This window comes from Grus americana, chromosome 12 (assembly GCF_028858705.1).
Source record: "Grus americana isolate bGruAme1 chromosome 12, bGruAme1.mat, whole genome shotgun sequence".
Taxonomy (NCBI): domain Eukaryota; kingdom Metazoa; phylum Chordata; class Aves; order Gruiformes; family Gruidae; genus Grus; species Grus americana.
In genome coordinates, this window is record NC_072863.1 from 12,192,309 (window position 1) to 12,209,491 (window position 17,183).

General features: G+C 47.1%; 1 protein-coding gene across 2 annotated transcripts in view; it reads left to right on the top strand.

The window, feature by feature from the left end:
• GABRQ (gamma-aminobutyric acid type A receptor subunit theta) overlaps nt 1-17,183 on the top strand; it is a 77,529-nt gene that overhangs the window by 40,045 nt on the left and 20,301 nt on the right. For both annotated transcript variants that reach the window (XM_054839325.1, XM_054839324.1), the window contains exon 4: nt 11,365-11,585. In XM_054839325.1, the coding sequence (XP_054695300.1) occupies nt 11,365-11,585 (221 nt within the window). The remainder of the gene's footprint in view (nt 1-11,364; nt 11,586-17,183) is intronic.

Sequence of the window (17,183 nt, forward strand, 5' to 3'; positions counted from 1 at the left end):
AAACTGCAGCATGGAGGCAAGTTAGTATCAGTGTCTTATTTTTATAGATAAGAAAAAATGAGGCATAGGTGAAAGTGCGCAAAGTCTCCCACAGACTTAGCATGGAGTGAGCTGAAATTGATACCCAGAGGTGTTTTCTAAAGTACCTAATTCCAATGGGCTACTAAACGCCTTAACTGCTTTAATTCCACATTCCTCCAGCTTTTTTCCCCCCATAATCTCTACTAGTCAGTGTCTATGTTGAGGGCTGCAGAACCTCTCCTGCTTGGGTAGAGTCTGACCGGATTGGTATCTGGTAAAACTCTTGGCAAGGTGAAGAGGATGTTTCATTTTAAATATAAGAAAAAAGGTACAGAAGAGTGAAGCGTTCTGGGAATGCTTTGGAGAAATTACATTTTTCTATTACCAGGTTGCTCCTGCTAGAAAGCCTATTCAGTTTTAATCACTTGAAGTGAGCAGCTCTCAGCAAGCAAGAGGTAAGAAAGCCACTACAAGGTGACAATTCTCTGAGGAAACATGCAGAGGCTGTGAAGCCCATTTGAAAAGGTTTAGGAAGCATCAATGGTCTTCCAGCATCACCTTTCCCTTGGCATAATCCACTTTTCTTCCCCCATCCTTCTGAGGGCTTTAGAAACTGATATCTTCACTAGTCACTGTTCAAATGTCTCACTCAAATTTAATTTAATCTAATAGACTAGTTGTTGCATGTTTAATTAACTACGAAGTGATTATTAAAAACATTTTTGAGCTTTAATAGCTGTATATTAGATATGTCCATATGTGTATGCAGGAGGGCACTGGCAACTCATACTGTAAGGCAGTAAGGGTAGAATCATAGAACGGTTTGGGTTGGAAGAGACCTTAAAGATCACCTAGTTCCAGCCCCCCCCCGCCAGGGGCAGGGACACCCTCCATTGGATCAGGTTGCCCAAAGCCCCATCCAACCTGGCCTTGAACACTTCCAGGGATGGGGCATCCACAGCTTTTCTGGGGAACCTGTTCCAGTGCCTCACCACCCTCATAATGAAGAATTTTTTTCTTTATATCTAATCTAAATCTATCCACCCTCAGCTTAAAGCTATTCCCCCTTGTCCTATCACTCCATGCCCTTGTAAACAGTCCCTCTCCAGCTTTCCTGTAGGGCCCTTCAGGTACTGGAAGGCTGCTATAAGGTCTCCCTGGAGGCTTCTCCTCTCCAGGCTGAACAACCCCAACTCTCTCAGCCTGTCCTCACAGGAGAGGTGCTCCAGCCTTCTGATCATCTTCATGGCCTCCTCTGGTCTCACTCCAACAGCCCCATGTCCTTCTTATGCTGGGGACCCCAGAGCTGAACACGGTGCTGCAGGTGGAGTCTCACAAGAGTGGAGTACAGGGGGAGGATCACCTCCCTCGACCTGCTGCTCACACTTCTTTCAGTGCAGCCCAGGATATGGTTGGCTTTCTGGGCTGTGAGTAGTGCACATTGTTGTGTCATGTTGATCTTCTCATCAGCCAACAACCCCAAGTCCTTCTCCTCAGGGCTGCACTCAACCCATTCTCTGCCCAGCCTGTATTTGTGCTTGGGATTGCCCTGACCTACATGCAGGATCTTGCACTTGGCCTTATTGAACTTCATGTCAAACTCTCAAGCCTGTCAAGGTCCCTCTGGATGGCATCCCTTCCCTCCAGTGTGAGGTGGGATACAGGCACCAGCACTGTCCCATGGCTTGTAGGTGTGCAGAAGGCAGTTGTGTGGCATACCAGATTAGTGCCAGCAAACAGTGGAAAGTAAAGATGGCCTTTCTGAAAGCATCATCTTTTCCTGTCATGGGTCAGCAGAAGCCTATGGCAGCATAATCTGTTGTAAATTACCAAGTACTTAAAACCAGAAATCTTGTTGTAATATAAGCATGCCCTCGGACTACCTTTCCCAGCTATGCAATCCATGATCACAACACTTCTCTGAGACTTCACAGAGATAGTGCATTAACGCTTGTATCTCTGACACTGTGGTAGTGGGTGACCTTGTGCATACCTAGAGAGGGGTTAAAGGAATCAACAAAAGGGCCTAAGTTAAGATTTTGCCTTAAGTAAATATGGTAAGAAAGAGAAGGGATTTGGGAAGGTTTGGTGAAGCCATTTGGAGACATCTGATGCACTAGCAGAACACAGATGTAAGCATTAAGCCTTTAAGGATTTCCATGAAGGGGAAGAACCCATATTACCTGCGCGATCCTGGGAAAGACTTCACTTGGGAAAATATACATCGTACTTCTCATAGAGGGCATGTCAGCTTGCTGCCTTTCTTGCACTATCTCAAGCCAGTGACTCAGCTGACTTGCCACCTTCCTGGAAGAAATTACTCAGTTGAGGACTTGCTGCCTGAGCTTCCTCCTTGTATAATTGAGCGCCTTACCTGTTTTTAGCTCTCCTGGTACTACAATGAGTCCCTACCAGTTCCCAGTCCATCTATCAGTGAGAAGATAGCGTAAGCACCATCCTTTTGACTTTCTGCCTGAAAACTGGTCAAATTCATGCATCATCTTTTTCTGAACTTAATGTATGGCCTTGCTTCTCTGGCCTTAGTTGGTTGCCTGGACAAAGCATGCTCTTCTGTGCTTGTTTGGCATAAGAAGGTGTGGGAACCAAAAATTAGTTTGACCATTTCTCATTAAGGGGTTCTTCTCTGGCAAAGATAATTTTGCAAGTTTGATGAGGTTTGGAGTAACAACTAGCCAGTGATGCAGAAACGGGAAGGTCAAATAATGCTGGTTTTTGGGGTAGAATGGACTCTGGGTTTTGCCCAGCTACTAATTCATGGGGAACTGAGTGAGGAGACCAGACTGGCAGAAATGGTATGCAGTAGCTCACAGATTTTATGGCTTAAGAATAGAAACTGCCTGACATTGTTTTCTAAGAGCTTGCCTGAGGAAGATGTCATGCTGCAGGTGCCGATTTTGGGATTGCTGCCTGTAACACTGAACAAAGTTGATGTTCTGCATGTGCTCCTAGAGCAGGTGATACACATCCCTGTGCCCATCAGTTCTGGCTTTCTCCTCTTGACCTCTGCTTCCAGCATGACTGGGGCTGTTAAGCAGGTGACATATGGTGCTGCCTCCTGCTAGGACAGGGCATTGATATACAGGCTCAGAAGTCTGAAAGCCTTGTCATGGGCCCTTTTGGCTTAGGACCCAGCTAGGTATACCTTCTATCTGACACTTGCAGGACCAGCACCCATCAGGGTTCTGCAGGGATAGGGCATGGCAGGAGAGAAATAGGGCAACAAAGAGACACTTTACTTGCACACCCCTAATTGTTGAGGATATAGCTGATATCTGTCCTAGTTTCTGGACATGCATTCAGCAATTAAACACATGCAAATTACTACAAAAGTAGATCACATTAGTGAAGGGAACATCTCCATGCAAAGTACTTCTCAGGTCTTAAAGAAAATGAGCTCAAGAGCACAAAGACCTGCAGTACAGAAGGGCATAGAGCATATCCTAGAAGCCAACATATTCCTGTCCCTTTGCATTACTGGCAGAGAGACTGCAGGTGGAAGGTGCTCTTCCTGATCCCCAAGCCAGTGCTGACATCTGGTTATTCAAAAATAGGGGAAGTGGAAAGAGATTGAGGCTTTCTCACTTGCTAAGCTGAAACAGGGAGAAAAGCAGTATCTAAAATAGTTGTCACTTTATGTATAACAGTTTTCAGGCAGAACTTCAGACTTGTAAACTGGGCACTGACTTGCACCAAAAGAGAGAAATGAAAAGCAGCACTTTGGCAGAATGCTCTCCCCATGAAAAGTACAGTAAGTATAAGAGTTGCTGCCTCCTATCCTCAGCAAAGGTGAGAGTCTGAACAGACTTTGTGCTGGTTTAGAGCTGGAAAGACTGCTATCAGGTATTTACTTATGTCAGATTAACTGGTTTTCATTAGTTCTGGGACCCAATGATTTATCTGTGTGGAAATGGACAATCCCTTACGAGGGCAAAGTAGTTTTCTTAAATGAGCTTGCTAAGGAAGAACTGTGGCTGTTTTGCTCTGTCCTTCATGTATTCTCCTGTGCATTTTACACGGTTCCAATTCTTTGCAACTGATTGCAGGCACATCCTGTCTCCTCCTCTTAAAAATAATTCCTCTTATTTCCCCTACCCCCTCCTTAAAATGAAACATACTTGAGGACTACTTTGTCCTTTAATTTCTTTCCCAAGAATGACAGGAACAGGAGATGGTGTTTAATCATCAAAGAAGTTGAAGCCAACAAACTGTTCATTAGTCTCTGGCAGTGGCAGCTTGGTTTTTACTAAGTCAGATGTTCCATTTTTCTCCCTCTTTCTGGAGCATCTTGGCTTTCCTAATGTCCTTTTGTGATCTTGGACAAGGATACCATATGTCATTTGCTTCTATGGGGAAGGACTTTTATTTGGTCACTTCTCCAAAAGATGGTGCTTTATCAAAGTCAGGGTGGAGAGGAAATGGGGGAAAAAAGTAAAGTGGCATAGCTAGTGCTAGAGGCAAGTTGCAAAACCTCCTTTATCCCTCATGCCCAAAGTCATGCAGCAGCAGCAGATCAGTGTGCATTCTCCCCTGCAGAACAGTTATTGCTTCCAGTACCTTACAAGTGCTTAGTAAAACACAACCTCCACTAGCAGCCTGGAATAGTCACCTTCACTTTGAAAGCCCCTCTGAAAGGTATCCAAGTCATTTGTCATCCACAAAAATGGACTAGGCACAGGAGACATCCATGTTGCCAGAAATACTGTATTCTGAGCAAAGATTTGACCCTTTCACATACATTTTTTCCTTCCATTTCTAGTCCTGGCTTCTGAGTCTAGTGTAGCTCCCAATGAGCGTGCACACTTCTGCCTCTGGACAGGTTTAGTACTGGGGACTCCCTAGGTCACAGCACAAAGGAAAATGATCTGACCCAACCTGCCAAAGATCCACGCCTCCCAGGAGCTGTGCTGAGGGTTTATGAAGCAGCCTGCCTGGGAAGGATGCTTCTGGTGAATTTCTGCTGGAAGATGGAGCTTCTGCCTTGCAGCAGGAGACTCTGTGTCCTTGGGCTATTCCTTCCTGTTAGTCCCTTCCTTTTATGACTTGGACTGTATTTTTCACATTAATGCCTAGACATTCCAAAATACTGTTAAGCTCATGACTTCATGCTTTTGTAACAGCAAATTCCACAGGCTCTGTAGAAAGTTATTTCCATTACTTTGACTTCAGTCTGTTCTCATGCAACAGTTCATTGCAGAACATCAGAAACCGTCATCATATGGCTCTGTTCCTTGTTTAATTCATGCAACAGTTTTACCCCCACTTCCCCCTTGCCTGCAGCCTTGCTGCTTCCTGCCTCTATCAGAGACTTTCTACTACTTTTGAGAGTGCATGTAGTTATTTGTGTACTGCTCAGTAACCCTTAAGTATCTAAAAGGGTGTGGGACCCTCTAAGCTTGAGTAGCATAGGGTTATGATTATTTACTGACTTAATGCAAGCATTACACGGAATCAGAAAAGAGTGAGACTGATTTGTACTTGTTTTAAAGTGATGTAAATACAGTGAAGAGCTAAACTGTGGAACTCACTACCACAAGACTGCAGATGCCAAAGGCTGAATATTCTGAGAGACAAGACAAACACTCAGAAGAGAAACTGAGTATCTTCAATTAAGAAGGTACCAGCTCTGGCTCAGGAGATCCTTAAGCCTCAAATAGCTGGAGAATTAAATATCACAACAGAGACCCTGTTTTGCTTATATTCCTCCCTGCTACTCTATTTACTGTTACTGAAGACAGCATACTAATGTATAAAGACTTTTGGTCTGACACAGTACAACTGTGTCTCCAAAATCAGCACAAGCACACTTGTAAGAATACCACTTGGGACATATACCATGTTTGTATTCTGCATGCTGACATGAGACTGCACAGGAGAAGGGCAGCTCTTTCTGGGAAGAGGGGCTTCTTAATTTTGGACCTTCCTCTCACTGCAGCAAGCAGAAAGGGACACATGATGCTATCCTCCAAAGGGCATCCTTGAGCCTAGGGACTCTAACAGTGTGTCACTATGTGCAAAGGAGGAGTGCCTTATGTGGCTTTCCAGTTAAAGACTGAAGCTGCTCTCCGCAGAGTGCTACCCGTGTTACTCAGGTGCCTTAACTGGTCCTGCCCAACCCCTTGCTGTTCTTTGATCTGTACACAAGTTCAAGTTCCCACCCTGAACTGACTCCTTGAAATGTCATGTCCCTTGGTGGTCTGGACACATCCCTGCACACTGTTCAATGCATGTGGCTGGCCCACAAGCAACTGGCCAAATGCCCCTGTCCTCACCTGAGTTATGGTGGCTTCAGATAGTATCTGCTACCCCCAAGTGCTCCAGCTTCCTCCTACCCTCTGATTTGTCAGTGCTTCAGTGGCAACCAACCTGTGCTCACAGCACCAGGAGTGACCCACTCTCCTGCATTAGTCCCCTTTCCTGGACCCACATGTCTTCTGATTGACTTGGCCTCCTTAAACTTTGCCTTCCTCTGCACAAGTGGGATTGTTCCAATTAGGCTCAGATCTGGCATCTTCTTCCTGGGACACATCTGCTCCAAGAGGTAGCTTTGGTCTCTTATGACAGTGGGCTCATTTCTGCTCCCAGACTGCACAGAGCCAGCACAAGTGGGGAAGGGTCCAGTGTGAGTCTGGTTTGCTTTCCAAGAAGTGAGCATTGTACTCCCAAAGGGGGTCTGAGATGGAGGTGGAGGGTCTCATATGGTAGATGCTAATAAAGGTGTTTGTAATATGAGCCAGTGGAAATTAATTCTTGCATTCATACTAATGGTGCCACCTTATTTCCCTTCTTGCTGTGCTCCAGCTCCTGTTCCCTTAGACTTATCTACCCTGTCCTCTGAAAAACTGGGGAATCCCTGTTGCCTCTGGGGTTCTGCAGAAAATAGCTTCCTCCATCCATGCCCCTCTTGTGTTAACATTTCAGCCTTTCACTGTTCAGTCCTCTTACATCACCTTTGGTTTGGGGTCTCTGCTGAGTTTCAGGAAAGGCTGTAATTATTAGTCTCCTTCTCTTGTCCAGAGATGGATGCTAGTAGCCCTGTCCTCAGTAAGCGGTAGGATGCACTGTCATTTCAGCAGGTGAGGCCCCCAAGTAAGCTCCTCTTTCTGGGGCTTTTGTGGGCCTCTAAGTGAGCTGCCCTCCCTTCTTGCAGGGAGGCACCACTGAAACACGAGTGTCTGCTGGCTCTACATGTTGCTCTCACCTCTGTTTTGTGTGCGTCACACACAGAAAAAAGGAGGAGAGAAAAAGAGAGCAAAGACTTTGCAAAACCTGGGAACGGGGGAGGCAAGGTGGGGCTGACAGCTCACAAGGAGCTGCTCTGCAGAGCAAATTGAATGGAGGCATGGGGTGTGGGGGGTGTCCCACAGTTTTCTAGCAGGCTCAGGTTCCATCTAGGCTTCGTGAGGGGCTGAAGGGGAGCTGTGGTGCTGAGTGTGGTCCTGCACACAGCTGGGCCATGAGGTCTGCCTTGCAAGGCAGAGAGGGCAGCGCAGGAGTACTGCAGTAAATAAAAGGGCTGGAAGCAGCATTGGAGCTGTGCAGCTTGTGAGCTACTGGGTACCTGACTTCTGGGACAAACCAAGGGATCTGGCCACTGCTGGACTAGCAGAGATGGAACAGCTCTTTTGGCATAAGGGGCATGTGATTTATAGGTCAGTGAGACTCGGCAGGGCTCATCTGGGTCTGACACAGGCTTTCTCCTTTCCAGCGCTATTGACTGCAGCATTTCAGCTTCCTGCAGTGGGATGCTTGTCAGGGTAGGTACAGGCTGACATGGCCAGCTAAACTACAGTAGCAAAGCCTAGCTAGAGAAGGTTTGCAGGTATCTTTGGACAACTTGCTTTTCTTGGGAGTGGAAAACAGAGGACCAGGTGGAGGTAGGTAATTTCTGGTCGTGGCCATGCTTCAGAAGCCCCCTTTCCCTTTTCCCAGCCTGTGCTTTTTAAAAACTGAAATCTAAGTTCACACTGAAAAATTGCCAAAGGTCTTTGCAGTGCAAGCTGCACAGACCTTCTGACAAGGAAGTGGTATCTCCCTTCCTCCACTCTTGCCTCTGCTTCCCCAGTAGCCACCAGACGAAGCAGGAGGTTGCACAGGGTGGCTTGGCACATGCATGGTCCTTGTATGTTGAATGGGTGGAAGAGCAGAAGGGTTGCATGGGCTCTAGGCGTGATTGATTTTGAAGCTCTTAATTAAGCCTGGTAAATGGGCCAACTTTCTATCTGCTGGTGATGCTGGGAAACCCAGCTTGTGGTATATCTGTGGCATCGGTAGGCTTGTGAATGTCACTGGTTACGGGGAGGTTTGGGAAAGCCTCGTAGTAGCCCAATGACAGATAAAATCCTACAACAAAGGGATTGTTGTTCAAGACTTGGAGGAAAATCAGGGTCATTATTTCTGATTCCTGAACTTATGAACCACTGCATGCATTGGCTCTGTCTGGCCATTCTGCTTCTGCAGAACGATGTCACCCTTGGTCATTATTTTATGTCCCTCTGAAAGGAAGGCTATGATTAAGATCTCATCGGCTCTGGAGCCTGGCCAGATGGTGATGCTAGGGTGTCATGTGGGTACTTCATAACTGCCTGACCAGACTATGGGGTACAGAGGGGAAGACAAGCTCACTGCTTTCTCTCCTGCGTACTGGTCCCTCCCACTTGCTGTAGTGGGCTTCCTCAGCCTCCTGGTCTATGCCTTGCCCTCTTCCAGGGACCTGGAGGCAGAGCATCCCTCTTCCCCATGGCTTGGTGCTATACCCATCGGTGTGTCAGCAGCACCTGTCCCCCCAGAGAGGACCAATCTCTGTGGTGTGGACACTTGTCCTGCTCTTTTCCTTCTGCCCAGAAATCCTGTCCACTGTTCAACAGTGTGATGGGGTAGGGAGAGCAGGAGAATGAGAAGTGGAGCACAGGAATCAGCAGAGAGAGGAGCTGAGAGAAACCTCAGGCACTAGATGAACCATGATTATCAAGTGCTCCAGACTTCCATGACGCTGCCTAAAGAAATCTATTGTGCCAAGAAGCCCAGGAATATTGCAGAACAGAGCTCAGCCTAGGGCTGGGCTGGCTGTTGTTCCCCAGAAAGGTCTCTGCACCTGAAGAACATCATCAGCCTGATGGGTAGGGTGTAGGCTTTTATTTCTGCACCCTTCTGAGTTTGTTCCCATCAATCCTGGAAATACAGATGTGTTTAGAAGGTATATCTCTTAGGTGCTAAAGACTGTTCAGTTTGTAAGCAGCTTGCTCTTTCTGACTTCTGGAGATCAGTGCCACCTCTTGTCTGCTGCTGCTTGAAGGCGGGTAGGAGCCTGCAATGACAGCAGGGTGGCCTGGTTAGGGGTGAGCTGTTGCAGGGCTCTGTCAAGGATTAGGAAAATGCAGGTCAGTGAAGCAGCTTGCCAAGATGTGCAGGTGGAGTTCTCAAAGGAGGAGAATGGAAATGATGCCTCTGTAGCCGAGTTTCCTACAGGCAGAGGAAGAGTCTCTTACCAAGGAGGATAAGAGGCTCCAGGACCTCAGGCGCTCTGCTCCTCTGTGCTCTTACTGCAATGCAGGTCCAAACACCCTGGGAGGGGTATCGGAGAGAATGTTTTCCTTTGCAAGGTCTTGACCAAAAAGAAAATGTTTGTGCCCCCTGCGAGATGGACTGCGAGGCTTCTGAGGCAGGAGTTTAGCAGTCCCTTAAAAAGCAAAGCAAAACAGTTTCTTGGCCAGAAAGCTGTCACTGTGTTTTTATTCTTTTCAATATAACACAGAAAGTGACAGATATAGCTTTTTTATCCAGTCTACACCACAGATTTACTCTGTGACCTTTCAGATATGCATGTGGGTCTAGATTTCTGATTCATAGTTAGATACCTGAAAGCTTGCATAACCATAATGTAGGATTATTTGAGCTTGTTTTCAGAAGTGCTAATCAAACCTGGCTTCAAGTGAAGTCAGTGGGAGAAGACAGGCAGGCAGGATGCCTCTGTGCTCAGCCCAGATGTTAGTGCATCCACAAGTTCCTCACCAGCCCCTTGCACAGAGCTGGAATTTGCGGAGCAGAAACGCCCGTCATGCAAATCTGTGTGGTCAGGAGGATTCCTGTGACACTGTAGGTATCTGTTTGGGAAGAGACAATGTGTCTCTGGCCTCACCTGTTCTAGATCATTTGCATACATTTTTGAAAATACTTTTTATTTAGGGACTTGTGAAAAATTACTGACTTCTGTAAGGCCACTGTCAGCAAGACTTGTGCCCACTTCCTAATCAACATCCTGCTATTTTAATGCTAGCTGGTTTCCCCACCAAAATCTTGGCTCCTAGCCTATTTAAGATCTGTGGTGAGAAAGTTTTCTGTCATTGGTGTGTACAAGACCCCTTCCTGTACTACTCGTTTACCTGAGAAGAAATAATTGTTCTTCTAGTATGGTGCCACAGTACTGTGTCTCTGAACAAGCTGATCTGGGGCTTCTGGATTTCCCCTGTATGTGCTGTTACTGTCCGGCAACTAGTATGGCTTCTGCAGAGCTGCAGCTGTCGGCCACCAAACAGCTTTCCCTGCCCTCTATAAAATTCTTGTCCTAGCAGCAGTTTGAAGTGTCAACTTTTTACTATTGAACAGGAGAGGAGCAGGAGATAGGTACAGTATTGTGCTAGCTGGGCATGGTTAGGGAACTGCTCCTTTACCAGTGGATCATGCTCCACTGGTAACAGATTTCCTCCACATATGTCCCTTCCTGAGAATCGCAACAAACTCCCAACTTATCTCATATAACAAGGCAAGTGCTAACAGCTTGTGATGGCTGGCCTGGGTTGACTTTGAAACCTTGTCCTCAAGGTGAGATTCTCCGTGTGCCCTTGGGAATATTTTGAGTTTCTGCTCGAAATAAAATTGGCTTTTACCAACTGCGTGGTAACAAGCAGTGGCTGAGCGTGACTGCATTGTGTCAAGACACCTTTATGTGACTTAATTGGGAGATCAGTCCTTGAGGTCTTTGGCATAGTGTAGCCCACTGTCGGTTGACCTCCTTTAGTGCTATTGTAGTCATAACTACTACTGGTTTTGCAGCCAAACTCTCAGCAGGCTGGGACAACATGAGTGGGATGCAGTTTTGTTTGACTGGAGTCATGTAATGTCTTATTCTCCCCTACAAAGCTCAGGCTCGTTTCCATTTTCCTGGAACAAAGCACAGTCCTCCCAACTGGTGGAGGTGTGGACACAAACATTTTGGTGCCAAGGAATCTGGAGACCCACCAAAGGTCTTGGAAGCGGCAGTAGTGAAGGGACTGACTTACATCCCTACCCTGGAGCCAGGCTGATGTTTGCATGTTTCTCTCCCAGGACTACACCATCACCATGTACTTCCAGCAGAGCTGGCGGGACAAACGCCTGGCGTATAATGACCTTCCTCTCAACCTGACCCTGGACAACCGGGTAGCTGACCAGTTGTGGCTGCCTGACACCTATTTCTTGAATGACAAGAAGTCCTTTCTGCACGGGGTGACAGTGAAGAATCGCATGATTCGGCTCCATCCTGATGGAACTGTCCTGTATGGCCTGAGGTAAGTCTAAGGGGAATCTTTGTTGGTTGGGTCGAGAATGAAATCTTATCTAAACTTCCTCCATTTCCAAATATATTCTGGTAAGGCGAGGACCCAAAAGATGCTCAAGTGTTGCACACTTATAAATATCTATTCTTTCTCCAAGCTGGAAATGGTTGTTTCCTTCAGGTCTCCAAAGTTTCCTGTGCTGCTATAGATGAATATTGGAGATGAGAATAGTCTGCTCTGAGCATTTCAGGTTACTGTCATTCATGTTGCATAACACTTCCATTTGAAACACTCATTTTCAGTTGCTTATAATTTTCTGCAAGTTTGGCCTATGGAGATGAGACTTTGTTACTCTTGTATCTAAGGCTGAATTTCTGTAACATTTGAGTCAAATAACTTTAGTCATATCTGAGATGAGATAGGAGACATGTTTTTATACAGTTAAAAAAATGTCTCTTTACCAGACCTATTCCGAAGACTGAGTCTTGAAAGTTGATACCTAGTAGGGGAATGGTCCTCAGCGGGGAGGCTTTTTGTGGTGTCTGGAATAAATTAACGTAGGCAAGTCCACAGTCTTTGATGGTGCTGTGCTTGTGTGTGGTGGAGGTGGCAAAGATTGGCCTTGTTGTATTATCTGGATATGCCACCATATGTAAAAAAGTTAAATGGAGGGGGCAGAGGACTAAAAAGGGGAGTTATAAAAGGTTAAAAGGGCAGCTATAGGTAAGACTGGTTTTGGATGCTGTGGCTGAAATCTAGGCAATGATTTTCCCAACTCTGTATTTGTCTGCTTTTTGAGCTTCTCTCTCTCTCTCTCCCCCCCCCCCCGCCCCCCGCCAAATTCACAGCTGGCTTTTTAGACCTGCCTCCACATTCACAAATGATTGCAATAGCAGCTCTGGGCTTACGTCCCAGTGCAGAAAAGGGGGAGGAAAGACCTTTCTCCTTCAAAGAGGGTACACCCACCCTTCCCATTTACAGTATCAGCTCCTCTGCTGCTTCATGTTTTGTGGCAAAGTCTGACTTGTTATGATTTTTTTCCTCCTCTCTAAGTAGAAGTGCTGTTTTGGGGACGGTAGGGCTGGGTGTAGGCATAGCAAAGTAGGAGGCTGCCCAGGGCATCATCCTGCCAGGGCAGCAAGGTGGCTGTGTCCTGTGCTTTCCCTATGGTAGAGCCTTGGGAAGCCAAAGGAGGAGCAGTCACTGCTGGTGCAGAGGGACACGCTGCAGTATGTGTGGTGATTTATGTACTACTTTTTCCTTCCAATCAGTGGATACCTTTTGCTCTGGGCCCAGAGACAATAAAAAGTGCAACAAACCCAATTCTGTGACTCTGTCCCAGTTCTGCCTCTCCCTTCCCAGGACATGTCTACCTTGGGCCAGTGATGTTGTTTGGCTGATACTGCCAGGGAGCCCTGAGTCAGCTTTACTGATCCACCAGAAAGACTGCAGCTTTCCCACAGCTGACTACCCCAAATTTCATCATTGTGTTAAAACAAGAGTGAAGGCTAGGCAAGAAGAAGCTTTGTCTTAGGGTAGGTAGGCGCATTAATTCAGCCTGTTGGGAAGAAGGGGGCAAAGAGTACTGTTAAGCTTAGGCTGCTCTTTGCTGCTGAGACAGTCCACCTGAACGTAGATCTGCCTCCCCCCAGGCTGGTGGGAAATCTTTGCACACACCCATACAGCAAAAGCAGCAGAAATGCTAGTATATTTTTATCAGCTGCCATTTAGTCAGTTCACATAATGAGCAGTGTGAACCCTGCACCACAGGTAACAGGCTGTGGAAGTCCTTGGAGGGTTTGCGTTTGAGCTGGCTCGGGCTGGGACACTGTGCAAGCACCTCTTGCGCTGTCCCTTCTCTTCCCCTCCCGCGGGGAAGGGAGCTCAGCTCCCTTGCATGACCTGTGTAAACGGGTGAGATGAGAAAAATTGCATCCAGGCCAAAAGAAAGAAAATGACAGCTGTTTGCCCCTATTATTTCCAGGGCCACAGTAAGAGCTGCCTGTGTTGTTTTAATTTTTGGCTGTTTTTCCTGGAAGCTGCTCTCTTGCCCCTGGAGAAAAAGGCAATTGCAAAAACAAAACACTGAGAAATTGCAGCTCCTGTTCCTGAACTGTGCCTCAGGTCAGGATGGCTGGCTGTTACTATCGGAAAGCACTGGGGTTTTGGGGGACAAGCCAGGTGCCCTGAATACTTGAAGACCCTCTAGCTTTATTCATAGTGGTATAAACAATGATTTCTTTAGGGCTTCTTTCTGTACTGGCTCCTGCACCTGCAATTTTGCTGACAACAGAAGTATGAGGTCTGGTTTTGCAGGTGCAAATAACTGTGATCCTGTTCAAAAATACATAGCCAAGTGCACAGCAGGTGTAAGCAAGAAAATAGTCATTGCATATTCACCTGTGTACCCTTTATCTTTGTAAAAATGCACCTATGCTTGTCCTGCAAACAGGGAGAAAAGTGCAGGTCCTCCCTGGAGTTTGAAGCCTGTTCTTGTCTTTTCCTGCATTTTTCGGATGCATAAAATGAAGTTGCCCTGATGGAAGAAAGCCAAAGGACGCGATTTCTGTTTCTTCCCTTTGCTTGCTTGTTTGTTTTTTCCCTGAGCAAGATACCACAGCTCTGCTCCTTCTCCTGCTACCTTCTCACCAGTCACTTCCCCCTCCTTTGAGCTGATCCTGTAGCAAAGTGACTCAATCATGCTATTTGTGGCACAACAGTCATTTTTCTTTCCAGCAGTCTCTGATGTCAGAGACTGGGGAGAATGACACCCTGGCAGGCCCCTGTCTTCAGCAAGTGTTCAAGCGACTGACAGGATCAAGCTCAAGTGCTGGATCAGACCTCAAGGTCCGAGTTAGCTCCCATGGAAGTCAATGGGTACTTTGTTTCTGACTTCAGTGAGAACAACATCAGGCTTCAGATAACTTGTTTGCATGAGTAAACGAAGCCTTTCATTCCTCCACTCTGCTCCATTGTGAAAGTTGTGTGTCAGAAAAGCATATGCTTGTTTTTGGTAGAAGTAGCAAATTAGTGGATGAAGGGAGTGCAGCAGATGTAATATAGCTACACCTTAGGAAAGTGTTCGATACAAAAGCTTACTCCAAAATTAATTCCCACTGGGCTTGGATTAAAAGCTGGTTGCCACATCTCCAACAAAAGGAATGCATAAACAGCAGTGAGTGGTGCTGGGGTGGCGGTCCTGGGCTGCTGTGGGGCTGGAGCTGGGTCTTGTGCTCTCTACCACCTTTCCCAACAAGGTAGCAGATGGCATAATTCCCAAAAGGCCAAATAGGAGCCTGGAGCCCAGATCCAGCCCAGAGGGCACTCTTATCTCTGCAAACATGACGTGGCACAGGAAGATGCAAACCGGCAGAGGTGACAGGCTTTTTAGGAGGTATGACCTGGCACATGATACTGCCTGAGCTTGCCTGGTCCTCAGACACCTTGCAGGAGTTAAAAGTGCCTGTGAAGCATAGCAGAGCTGTTCACCTGTGGCATGCAGCAGGAAAGTGCTAAAATGATGTGGAAAGCCTGCAATATGAAGGGAGGCTTAAAGCAGCTACCCACAAAGCAATCAGCTGTTGGGTAGTGGATAGAGACTGATAAAATAGTGAGGAAGAGCTGGATAGCGCTGGCTGAATTCAATATATTTTCCCTTCTAATGGCTTTTTTGTCAGAAATTGCATTGGTTTCATCAAATTTTAAACAAAAAATTAGGGAGAAATTTTTCATTTAAGGAAAAAGCATTTCAGAGAACTCCTAATTTTATGTAGAGAATTTTTCACCTATGTCAATATTTCCCTCACTATTTCAAGCTTCTTTATTAACACTACTGATGTCTGAGTAACATAGAGAATCATCAAAGGTTTTCTTTGGACCTCCAAAGACTGTCTAGTCCACCCCTGCCACAATCATAGAATCATAGAACCATAGAATGGTTTGGGTTGGAAGGGACCTTAAAGATAATCTAGTTCCAACCCCCCTGCTGCAGGCAGGGACACCCTCCACTAGACCACGTTGCCCAAAGCCTCATCCAACCTGGCCTTGAACACTTCCAGGGATGGGGCATCCACAGCTTCTCTGGGGAATCTGTTCCAGTGCCTCACCACTCTAACAGTAAAGAATTTCTTTCTAACATCTAATCTAAATCGACCCTCCTTCAGCTTAAACCCATTCCCCCTTGTCCTGTCACTACACTCCCTCATAAACAGTCCCTCACCGTCTTTCCTGTAGGTCCCCTTCAGGTACTGGAAAGCTGCAATTAGATCTCCCCGGAGCCTTCTTTTCTCCAGGCTGAACAATCCCAACTCTCTCAGCCTGTCCTCATAGGAGAGGTGCTCCAGCCCTCTGATCAGCTTCGTGGCCCTCCTCTGGACTCGCTCCAACGTCTCTCCTGTACTGGGGATGCCAGAGCTGGACGCAGTACTCCAGGTGGGGTCTCACAAGAGCGGAGAAGAGGGGCAGGATCACCTCCCTCGACCTGCTGGTTGTGCTGCTTTTGACACAGCCCAGGACACGGTTGGCTTTCTGGGCTGCAAGCGCACACTGCCGGCTCATGTTGAGCTTCCCATCAATCAATACCCCCAAGTCCTTCTCCTCGGGGCTGCTTTCAATCCATTCCTTGCCCAGCCTGTAGTTGTGCTTGGGATTGCGCCAACCCATGTGCAGGACCTTGCACTTGGCCTTGTTGAACTTCATGCAGTTCGCACGGGCCCACCTCTCCAGCCTGTCCAGGTCCCTCTGGATGGCATCCCTTCCCTCCAGCGTGTCGACCACACCACACAGCTTGGTGTCATCAGCAAACTTGCTGAGGGTGCACTCGATCCCACTGTCCATGTCGCCGACAAAGATGTTAAACAGTGCCGGTCCCAGTACCAAACCCTGAGGAACACCACTCGTCACTGTTCTCCACTTGGACATTGAGCCGTTGACCACAACTCTTTGAGTGCGACCATCCAGCCAATTCCTTATCCACCACGTGGTCCATCCATCGAATCCATGTCTCTCCAATTTAGAGACAAGGATGTCATGTGGGACAGTGTCAAATGCCTTGCACAAGTCCAGGTAGATGACGTCAGTTGCCCTTCCCTTATCCACTGATGCTGTAACCCCATTGTAGAAGGCCACCAAGTTTGTCAGGCACGATTTGCCCTTAGTGAAGCCGTGTTGGCTGTCACCAATCACTTCCTTATTTTCCACGTGCCTGAGCATAGTCTCCAGGAGGGTCTGCTCCATAATCTTGCCAGGCACAGAGGTGAGACTGACCGGCCTGTAGTTCCCTGGGTCTTCCTTTTTACCCTCCTGAAAAATGGGGGTTATGTTCCCCCTCTTCCAGTTGGCGGGAACTTCGCCAGACTGCCAGGACTTCTCAAATATGACGGCGAGTGGCCTGGCCACTTCATCTGCCAGTTCCCTCAAGACCCGTGGATGCAACTCATCAGGTCCCATGGACTTGTGCACTTTCAGGTTCCTTAGATATTCTCGAACCTGATCTTCTCCTGCAGTGGGCGGTTCTGCATTCTCCCAGTCACTGCCTTCAATAAGATTTACATTATCACACATACAAGCAATACATTATGGCCTGAGATTTTTATTTCCTTTTCTAGACCA